This window comes from Mytilus edulis, chromosome 10, assembly GCF_963676685.1.
Source record: "Mytilus edulis chromosome 10, xbMytEdul2.2, whole genome shotgun sequence".
In the NCBI taxonomy this organism is placed as follows: Eukaryota; Metazoa; Mollusca; class Bivalvia; order Mytilida; family Mytilidae; genus Mytilus; species Mytilus edulis.
In genome coordinates, this window is record NC_092353.1 from 60,426,626 (window position 1) to 60,438,126 (window position 11,501).

The following is an 11,501-nucleotide window of genomic DNA, read 5'->3' on the forward strand; positions in this document are numbered from 1 at the left end:
TAAAGATAATACTTCTCCTCAATCAATCATATTTTAGTATCTTTATAAATACTCATATAAACAAGTTAATGTATAGCCCCTTGGATGTAATACAGATAATACTTCTCCTCAATCAATCATATTTTAGTATCTTTATAAATACTCATATAAACATGTTAATGTATAGCCCCTTGGGTGTAATAAAGATAATACTTCTCCTCAATCAATTATATTTTAGTATCTTTATAAATACTCATATAAACATGTTAATGTATAGCCCCTTGGATGTAATAAAGATAATACTTCTCCTCAATCAATCATATTTTAGTATGTTTATAAATACTCATATAAACATGTTAATGTATAGCCCCTTGGATGTAATAAAGATAATACTTCTCCTCAATCAATCATATTTTAGTATCTTTAAAAATACTCATATAAACATGTTAATGTATAGCCCCTTGGATGTAATAAAGATAATACTTCTCCTCAATCAATTATATTTTAGTATCTTTGTAAACACTCATATAAGCATGTATAACATGTATAACGAAAATTTCTGTTACACAGCTACAAAAATATTTATTTAAATGAGCATTTATCAAAAACAGGTTGACAAGTATTTGAATGATCATGTCAGATTAATTGAGTTTTCTGCGTTTAAAAGTATACAAAAAAAAAACGAATGTTGCCTTTATTCTCAGTGAATTGTGTATGTTGTATAAAAGACTTTCTGTTGTTTTGTAAACATCAAGGGCTTCAATAAGTAATTAAATTCTGTAAGTATCATCCTGCAAAAGAATATGAAATAAAATATAAGAGGGGTAAACGAAGAGATACAGTAAATACAAAAAATCAGTTCATTTACAAAATAAACCATTTCTTAGCTATCTTACAAAACAGAAAAAAAAGTTATCTTCAAAACACTTAAAATATGTGTTTTGAACTTATTTTTGACAAGTTAATCCTTTCTTTGTACATTATTCATTCAGAAACTTTCGACATCTTGGTTTGCCCCCTACACATGCTACAGAGCTATTTTTGTCGGTGTTGATTTTTAGTGTCAAGGTTACACGACTTTCCGAAAATGTGTATTAGTAAATATAGCACTAGTAAAACAGATCTGTTTTACATTATAAGTTTTACTTGAATGAAGTTAATTTCCTTGTTTTGTGTATACACAGGTATTTTAGTCATTTAATGTAATAGTAGGAAGTTGATGGATTACAGACATGTAGGGTCAACAAGTAGCAAGATAAGTGAGTACACACAGAACTGAGACGTAAATGTGAGGTATGGAAAGAGTTATAAGATCTAAAATATTGACTGTCATACTTAATTTTAATTCAAATCAAGATCTCTATTCAAGTAACACATTTTAACAACATTTCAATTTGAAAAGATCGTTATCAAACCGGTATTATCAACAAAACAAACATCAAGGGCTAATATGTATGCATATTTTCAGGTATATAAGAAATGAAATCGAGAATTGAATTTAAGAAAAGTTTCTAACAATATTTTTCAAATAATATGATAGAAAGAATGTTTGACTGAAGTAGAATTTGAAGGCCAGGTTATGTTGGATTTTGGTCAGAATTTAATTTTTTAATCGTTTAGTTGTTAAGGGTTAACAAATTAATGTAAAACGATCATGGCACTCAATAACTACATGTCATGGTCAAATTTTCAATGCTTTTCATTTATTTCTTTGGACTTCCCCTTTTGAAATTTATTAGAGTTCAGTGTTTTCGTTTACTTTGTTTGAGGAATGAACAAGATACAGCTTATATCGGGAAATTTGGTTCAGTGGAATACATATAAGAGAAGCGAATACGATTCGTCTGCTTAATCTGTCTGAGAAATAAGCGGCATTAAAGCCTTGTTTTGGCCCAAGAAAATAAAATGTTCGATAACTTATTCAAATTGGCACATAATGTTTAGAAATGCATAGGGTCAAGAAATATAAATGACAAAAATTAAGATTATTATGTGATGACGTCTAAATTATGTCATAATATGTACTGTTTTCACAAAAACGATGACAAATACAGAATTTATGCAGTTTTCTATCTTTATTTCTGTTTTGGAAACATCGTCCGCAGCCAAGAAACAACAAAATAATTAAACAGAAGCTTTATTATAAGTATTGACAAACTCTCACCAAATAGAAAGTTGTTTCTTGGGTGTGCACATACTTCCCAATCCAAAATATACTTCAAATTTGAAGAAAAGCAAGGAAAATCACAAAATTTTACAAAACATGCAAAATTAAGTCATGATTTGTTGCCATGGTAACTTTTTCAATGTCCGAAATTGTTTTGTTTTCTGAATACCTGGTACCTTAGATGCTTGTCAGTAATTTAAAAATATGTATGATAACTTTTAAGTTTGCAGTAATTTTTGGGCAAAATTAGGGCCTTATTGCCCCTACTAATTAGACTATATACTTGAGCAATTAAAATATTAAAAGGAGGCGTCAATAGAACGTCACCTATAATTAAAGGACAGTGTATTTTATGATTTTTAATAGACACTTTATCTGATCATTATCTGGATAGCAGGGTTGATTTTTATAATCAAATTCGTTAACAGATTGATAATCAAAATGTAGTCTCTTGCTATAGATGAAAAACTGAGTCAAGTTTATATAGTAATGTCTTTGTTTGTCTTTTCCTGAATAATTAACAAATGCTAGAACAGTGATTTTAGATTTGGTCAAAACTATGAAACTCTGTTCATTTTATCGGAATGTTCCTAATCTACGGTTGAATGAATTGTTTTTAGGGTCTTTGTACTAAGCTTATAGTTAAATGTAAATTGTTGCAGTTATCAAATGTTTAGATGAATCGTTACTGATAAAGGTAAATCAGGGAAAGTGACGATTAAAAATTTAAGATTAAAAAAATACGACTAAGTTATCTATGCTTGGAATAAGAAAGTCCTTAGTATTTTGAAAAATGCAGACTTTTGTAAACAGAAAATTTATAAAAATGACCATATAAATGATATTAATTACTGGGTTGGTTATACCCTCGGGGACCAAAATAAAATAAAATTCAGCTGTTCAAGTGACATTGATCCGTAGAGTTTCTTCTGCTAACATTTGTTGTTGAGTAGCAAAACCGTTGATAGCAACAATATAATAGAAAAGGAGCTTTTTTGTTGTTTCATGTATACCCTTTGTTATTACTAAATTTATTATCTCTTGAGAAATATAGAATATAAATATAATCGTGTACCTTGCAGAAAGCCACACACTAGATGTTGATTATGTGTGTCTATAGGTAGCGGTTTCGAAGCAAAGAAAATCTATCAAGGTAAGTAAAGTATATTTTTTTTATTTTTTTTTTTTTAGAAATGTAAGCACAAAAGTAATGTATTACAGAAAAGAAAGTGACTCTACAATCTGGAGCAGATGTCAACGTTTCTCTGTTTTCTCGAACACCTCTCTCATGTTTTCCTTTTGAAACTTAAAATTCATATTTCAGAAACAAAACACTTAATTGCGAACTATTACCGTAATGTATACATAGAAAAAAAATCATATAATAAAATCAAATGATTGCGTCTCATTCAATATATTTTGGTTTCAAAGTAAATTTTTCATCAAACCTTTATGTGTTTCACAGGTTTGAAGATTTTGAATCTCACGGGATTGAGGCGTTCGTTAAACAAAGACAATTTTGACTTTAATGCGTCTTTATCTACAAGTAGTTACAGCCATACTGATGTTTGGATTATGAAGGTATTTCTTCAGTCATTGTTTTTCTTCTTTTTTTGTCCCAAATATGTTATTTCTTATACAGTGTTAGTATTCATTCAAGTACAGTAACCATATATGTAATCTTGAATTTGAAAGTCACATTTTGAAGTTCTTGTTTCAAATAAATGTTTGCCAAATTTGTATATACAGAAATGATTTTAACCATGAACCTCATTTCGTTTGGGTGATGATCAACATGCGGCTTTCAAAATGTATAATCCAGTAATGTCTCCTTTTATTATCTGGTGTTTTCAAAATTTGCCACACGAAACGACTGCTTCGTTTCATCTTATTTTTTGAAACAGTTATAGCTCAGTACCTCCCGGCTATACATTTTAATGCTACCATTTACCAAAAACCGTGAAAAAGGAAAAGTGCTTATTGACTTTTATTGATCGTTCTTCTTCACTTTGAAACTTCATCCCGTGTAAAACATATTCAACATTCCATTTGTTGTTTCCTAACTTTGAGCTTCTCGTGTGATCGTGTGACCGACGAACTGTCTAAGAATAAGTCTGATAAAGCTTGGGCAGAAATTCAGGTTATTCGTTTATATTTTCTGAATGAATCAGGAAGAATGATGAAGTTCTTCAGAAATGAAAACAACCCGTTATGCATTTATTACGTTCGAAGAGCTTTTTCGGGAACTGTCAAAGCCGATAATTTGAAAGTCAGTTATGTATAAGAACCGAAGCAGTTGAACAGCTATAAAACTAAAAAGAACTAAAATAAAGCCGAATTCTCCAATAATTTCAAAATTTCTGAACGGACGAATTTTGAAAAGTTTGTTATTTATTAGGTCAGTACCGAAGTACTGATAACTGAACTGATGATATCCTAAACCCAAGTGCTGTAAAACATGATAACAACACTTTATACACTTTTTTAGCTCACCTGGCCTAAAAGGCCAAGTGAGCTTTTCTCATCACTTGGCGTCCGGCGTCCGTCGTCGTCCGTCGTCCGTCGTCGTCCGTCGTCGTCGTTAACTTTTACAAAAATCTTCTCCTCTGAAACTACTGGGCCAAATTAAACCAAACTTGGCCACAATCATCATTGGGGTATCTAGTTTAAAAAATGTGTCCGGTGACCCGGCCAACCATCCAAGATGGCCGCCATGGCTAAAAATAGAACATAGGGGTAAAATGCAGTTTTTGGCTTATAACTCAAAAACCAAAGCATTTAGAGCAAATCTGACATGGGGTAGAATTGTTAAACAGGTGAAGATCTATCTGCCCTGAAATTTTCAGATGAATCGGATAACCCGTTGTTGGGTTGCTGCCCCTGAATTAGTAATTTTAAGGAAATTTTGCTGTTTTTGGTTATTATCTTGAATATTATTATAGATAGAGATAAACAGTAAACAGCAATAATGTTCAGCAAAGTAAGATTTACAAATAAGTCAACATGACTGAAATGGTCAGTTGACCCCTTTAGGAGTTATTGCCCTTTATAGTCAATTTTTAACCATTTTTCGTAAATCTTAGTAATATTTTACAAAAATCTTCTCCTCTGAAACTACTGGGCCAAATTAATCCAAACTTGGCCACAATCATCTTTTGGGTTAGTAGTTTGAAAAATGTGTCCAGTGACCCGGCCATCAAACCAAGATGGCCGCCATGGCTAAAAATAGAACATGGGGTAAAATGCAGTTTTTGGCTTATAACTCAAAACCCAAAGCATTTAGAGCAAATCTGACTTGGGTAAAATTGTTTATCAGGTCAACATTTATCTGCTCTGAAATTTTTAGATGAATCGAACAACCCGTTGTTGGGTTGCTGACACTGAATTGTTAGTTTTTAGGAAATTTTGCTGTTTTTGGTCATTATCTTGAATATTATTATTGATAGAGATAAACTGTAAACAACAATAATGTTCAGCAAAGTAAGATTTACAAATAAGTCAACATGACCGAAATGGTCAATTGACCCCCTTAGGAGTTATTGTTCTTTATAGTCAATTTTTAACAATTTTCATAAAATTTGTAAATTTTTACTAACATTTTCCACTGAAACTAATGGGCCAAGTTCATTATAGATAGAGATAATTTTAAGCAGCAAGAATGTTCAGTAAAGTAAGATGTACAAACACATCACCATCACCAAAACACAATTTTGTCATGAATCCATCTGCTTCCTTTAATATTCACATAGACCAAGGTGAGCGACACAGGCTCTTTAGAGCCTCTAGTTATAAAATTAATGTCATGCGTCTGAAGCATTTTTTTTTGGATTTACCATCATTAGCAACGCTAAAATAATCTCAGCTTAAAGTAACCATTGTTGCATGTTTTGCAAATTGAGTTGCTCTTATTTTATGTTGCATTTATCTGATTTTCAAAATTTCAGTTTTATGTTATAAACAATTTTAGATGTTAACCGATACAGACACGAAACACAGATATGTTGCAATGAATGAAAACTAATGGCAGAAGAAAATTTTTCAGAGAGGGCAAGTGTGTTGATAATTGGTGATTTTAATGTGGGTAAAAGTACTTTAATCAATTATAAACGGACAGGAAAATTTGTTGATACTATTATTCCTACAATGGAAATTGAACGAAGTACAATAAGTGTTCCTGTGGATGGTACAAAATTGAGTATTACTGTTAAAGACTCTCCAGGCATGAAAAGGGATTCAATAAAATACGGGTGAGTTAAAAGAGATTTCAAGTGTAAATTTGCCTGTTGTATTGTGTTTCTTTCTTCTTACTGTTACTTTATTATTTGTTAACAGAAGGAATAATAGTTAAAAAAAATGTCGTGTTTATATGAGATTGGAATCAGTATAGTTAGATAGAAATTGAAAAACAGTGAAAATAATCAAAATTAAAAGATCTACCCAAATGGTAGAAAACGGATAAAAATGGGTCCTCCTGAAAGGAGTATGGCCTTAAATGACATTATGCTCTCGTATAACATGTATAAGTTTTCAAAGATATTCACTTCTGAAACTTATAAACCAATATCAACCTAATGACGGAAGAATTATCATGATAACAAATGGTTGAAAGTTTTTGGGTTTGTCATGTTTATCTCATTCTGTCAGACACAATAAATGACTGCAATTGTTTTTTTTTAGTGAACAACACTGAAAACTTGGGTTTAATGCATTAATTGTTTACATACTAAAAAACAGGAAAATCTGACAGGTGTGCACATTTAGAATATCAATATTCAAAAACTTCCATCTTCTGTATATAATTATATGTGAATAACGATATTATGAAAACTGCAAAATTATTTTTCAATTTCAGCCGATATGTATTTCCAGAATTTCAAAAATGTGCAGTAATCTTATTTGTCTATGACAAGACATACAGACCCAGCTTTGATCTGATTAAAGACTTAAAACAAAATGTAGACGATTTAATAAATCGCCGTATGGAGTATATTCTTGTCGGAAATAAATGTGACCAGACAACTAAAGAGAATGTCACTCTTAAGGATGGTCAAGATAGATGTTCTGAATTAAACATGGATTTATTTATTGAAATATCGGCAAAAGAAGGTAAAAATGTAGAAGAGCTCTTTCGGGAAGCTGCTTTGCGCTTAAAAGACATGGAGCTTCAATTTGGATCAACAAAAGTACTACATAAAAGTGAAAGTTCTTCCGATAGCTGCGGATGTTGATAAAAAAAAAGTAGGAAGCACAAGAGTTTGTACAAAACGAGTGCAATACGAACAATAAAAATACCATGGGTGAGCTCGTGTGCACTGGAAGGCTTTGTAGTTCCTGAACAACTTGTTCAATCCAATATTTAATGTAGCTCATATTGGAAATAAAATTATGTTTATTAAAGTATTTTAACACATGACATTGGTAAAATCTCTTTGTAAATATTGTGCTATAATGTGGATAAATTGCACAGCAAAGGTGTGCATTAACTACCTCAGATATACTGCAAAGTTCAAATCTATGTTTAACTTAAGGGGCGGTTCATGGATTTTGAAAGGAGCGTTATTCTACAAAATTTAAATATTGACGAGTTTATGCTAAAACTCGATACTTTGTCCAATCCAAGGGTGAACGACCTATTCGCCCCCACCCCCGAATCCGCCATCTGCCTTAAAATTACGACAAGGTTGAACTTAGTTCAAATATCGTTGTTTCAAAATAGGAAACACGAAAGGTTTCTCATTTCTTTTTTTCGGTAATTTCTGCCCAAAAAAAATGGTATCTAAGAATATCCGAATAACAGAAATCTGATTTAGATTAGTTTTAGACTCAATGGAATTTATAACACCTTTTTGAATATCTGTTCCTATAAAATGACTACTTTTGGATCGAATTCAATCAGGATCATATTTAAGTTTGTTTCAAAACAGGGGGAGGAGGGAATAGCTGGAGATCAATCAGACTAGTATTTGGGATAAGTCCCTTCGTATGCATATGAGTTTTTACATGCCAGTAAGATTTTATTTAGCCGGTTCGAAACTTACTGATTATCAAAAACGGAAATAGGATAACTTTACATCACAACTATAAAAAGAAAAACACCACCCCTCCCATCTTACAGATATAAAAATAATAAATAAGATATTACATGTAATCCATCTTAAATGATTTCCATATGACATTTTTCATGTTATCTGAATGGATTGAGGTTGATTTGGTGTAGTAACTTATGAAGAAGAAGAATTATTTATTATATTGCAACCTGAATATACAAATAAATACATTATTTTAAAATACAAAATAAGCAGCCAGCCAAATAGACTTATCACTAGATACAATTGATATGCAATCGCCTAAGGTTGCCTGGACCCAAAGACCCAGGTGGGTTAAGTTACGGATTTTTTTTAATTGAAGTCCAAAGTTTGGGTAGGGTGACCGCACCACATCCCAACTTTGATTCATAAAAAAAACCCTACATCAAAGATTTTGTCAACACTGGGTAAAATTGATAGGCAACTGGTTTAGGTTGTCTGGACCTTAAGACCCAGGTGGGTAAAATTTTGGAAATTGATTAATTGAAGTCCAAAGTTTGGGTAGGGTGACCCCACCACCTCCCAACTTTAATTCATAATAAATAAAAAAAAAAAAAAGTCCCTACAGCAATGCTTTTGTTCACGCTAGGAAAAATTGATAGGCAATTGCCTAAGGTTGCCTGGACCCAAAGACCTAGGTGGGTAAAGTTACAGAATTGTTTTAATTGTTGTCCAAAGTTGAGGTAAGGTGACTCTACCACCTCACAACTTAAATTGCCTGGACCAAAAGACCCAGGTGGGTAAAATACGGATTTTTTTTATTTAGGTCCAAATTTGGGGTAGGTTGACCCTAACATTTCCCTTCTTTAATTCATAAAAAGTCCCTAAGGCAAAGATTTTGTCCACACTAGGTACAAATAATAGGCAATTGGTTAAGATAAACTAGACCCACAAAACCCAGGTGGGTAAGGTACGGAAATGTTTTCATTGAGGTCCAAAGTTGGGGTAGGGTTACCCTAACATCCTCCTTCATAAAAAAAAATCCCTACGACAAAGCTTTTGTCCACCCTAGGTACAAATGATAGGCAATTGCCTAAGGTTGCCTGGACCTTAAGACCATTGAGGCCTTCATTAAGGCTTATAGCTGAGCCTTTTTAGTCAGCTATAAAAGTCCCCGAAATGACAATGTAAAACAATTCAAACGAGAAAACTAACGGCCTCAGTAATTTATGTACAAAAAGTGAACGAAAAAAAATATGTAACACACAAACAAACGACAACTACTGAATTACATGCTCCTGACTTGGGACAGGCACATACATACTGAGTGTGGCGGGGTTGAACATGGTAGCGGGATCCCAACCCACCTCCTAGGCGGGGACAGTGCTGTCACATTACAAAATAAGAACGAACTATAAAAATCAGTTGAAAAACTCATCAGATGGATACAAATAGAAATACTACCGAGAGTGGACGTGGACGGGTACTTGTATATGCCAACAATAAAAAGACACTAAGTATAGATCTCAGAGTACTCGCAGTTACTGACAGCTAATTCAAAGCCACTAACAATTAATAAAAAAAAAATAGTATGCATCTAAGACTAAATTATCAATCAGTACACATCCAACATGCAATGGATTAAGGGTAAAGACGTCATGAACAGTCAGAGAAAAATATGACCTTGTGCAATGCCAAGATACAGGTATCGACAGATTGTAGATCCATGAATGTGTATATGTTTATGACAATAATGTTTAGGTTGCTTTTAATGTACTTATAACAAAATCAATAAAAACAATATTTAATGATTTAATTAAAGAATTGAATTGGTAACCTTTTGGAAAAAGTTTATAAATTTCCGGGCACGGTAAACAGTATTTCCGTGAAAATGAGGATGTGCTATTCCGTTCGAAATAAGTGTTCTATAGGTACAACCAAACTTCAAAAACGTCACAACAGACACGAGCATAGCGAACGAGTTGTGAAATATAAACACTATAAGATGGTACCAAAGGAACATAACCATCCAAAAATGGAAAGTTAGCAATAGGGAACAAAAAATCGTCCCTTTTGTCGTAAATGTTAGTGTGGAGTTTCCCCGTGTAAAACCAAAATATCTAAATCTATGAAGGTACAGATATAATCGTTTAAATTTGATTTCGTAACTAACTATAGTTCATTTTGAAACTCAACATTTCATAACCTCATATACATAATAATAAAATGAGTTGTAGGTAATGAAAATAATATTAAATAAATATTTTGATTACAAATTATAAAAAGACTTATTGCTGTATATCCGGAGATAAACTAAAAAGGTATCAGAGTGTTAGGACCTGCTACATACAATGATGCATATTCTCATTCTGGGTTAAATATATTCCCGGACGTTGCTACCCATTACATCGGAGAAATTCACGCGCGTTTGTCTTAGTTCCATGGTTGTTCCTTATGAAATATCGAATTCTGTAGATAATCCATGATGTCTGTATAATTAGATACTTAATCCACTAACGATTTTATCTTATTATGTCGATTCTTTGCACACATTTTACTAAATTCATCACTATACTGCCACATTGTCAATGAATGGGACTACTGAACTAGCTATGCAAATGACCCACGTTGACGTCACACCGTCTGTGATGAGCGCCAAATTCGACCCATTTCACTTTCTCTGTCTTTAGATTAAAAACGTCTTATATTTGTCTACCTGTAGGATAGTACCCTGCATCCCGTTAAAAATATGTCAAAATCCCAAATTTCAATAAAAGTTTTAAAAAAAAGGAAAAAAACGTTACTTTCACGTTAAACTTTGTTGTCGAATTTCTCTAAATATCGCCAGATTCAGACTTAGACCGGGGATAAATTCGTTATCTACGTTCACATCCGTAGATATGAATATTTTAACACCCTTCAGTACCCTGTGAATCGTTTGGCTGCGCCTCAGGGTGTACTTGCAAGTTGGATACTTCAGGGTGTTAAAATATCCATATCTACGGACATGAACGTATGCTGAGTTCACACGTAATTCGAATTCGAATTAGTTTAATTCGCATTCGAAACGTTAATTTACGTCCTAACGTCAATTCTAATTCGAATTACAATGCGCGTCAAACTCGCTTTACTGTCCAAACGACGTTAACATTAAAATTCGCATTGAAAAAAAGCGTATTTCTAATGCGAATTGGATAATTCGAATTAGCCAATTCGAATCAATTCGAATTAAAAAAGAAGAGTGTGTGAACGCGATTATCGAATTCGATTCGCATTCGATTCGAATTCAATTGGAATTCAATTCGAATTAAATGTCCGTGTGAACGAGG

General features: G+C 32.5%; 1 protein-coding gene across 3 annotated transcripts; it reads left to right on the forward strand.

The window, feature by feature from the left end:
* The first annotated feature begins 1,195 nt into the window (after nucleotides 1–1,195).
* LOC139491608 (uncharacterized) lies at nucleotides 1,196–7,559 on the forward strand. 3 transcript variants are annotated; one of them, XM_071279374.1, is made up of 5 exons: nucleotides 1,197–1,238; nucleotides 3,229–3,299; nucleotides 3,612–3,727; nucleotides 6,114–6,393; nucleotides 6,999–7,559. In XM_071279374.1, the coding sequence occupies exons 4-5, from the start codon at nucleotides 6,167–6,169 to the stop codon at nucleotides 7,372–7,374; spliced, it is 603 nt and encodes a 200-aa protein (XP_071135475.1). In that variant the 5' UTR covers nucleotides 1,197–1,238; nucleotides 3,229–3,299; nucleotides 3,612–3,727; nucleotides 6,114–6,166; the 3' UTR covers nucleotides 7,375–7,559. The 3 variants fall into 3 exon arrangements, with proteins under 3 accessions (XP_071135476.1, XP_071135475.1, XP_071135477.1); XM_071279375.1 differs by lacking the exon at nucleotides 3,612–3,727 and having other exon boundaries at nucleotides 1,196–1,272; XM_071279376.1 differs by lacking the exon at nucleotides 3,612–3,727 and having other exon boundaries at nucleotides 1,200–1,238.
* Nucleotides 7,560–11,501: the final 3,942 nt, after the last annotated feature.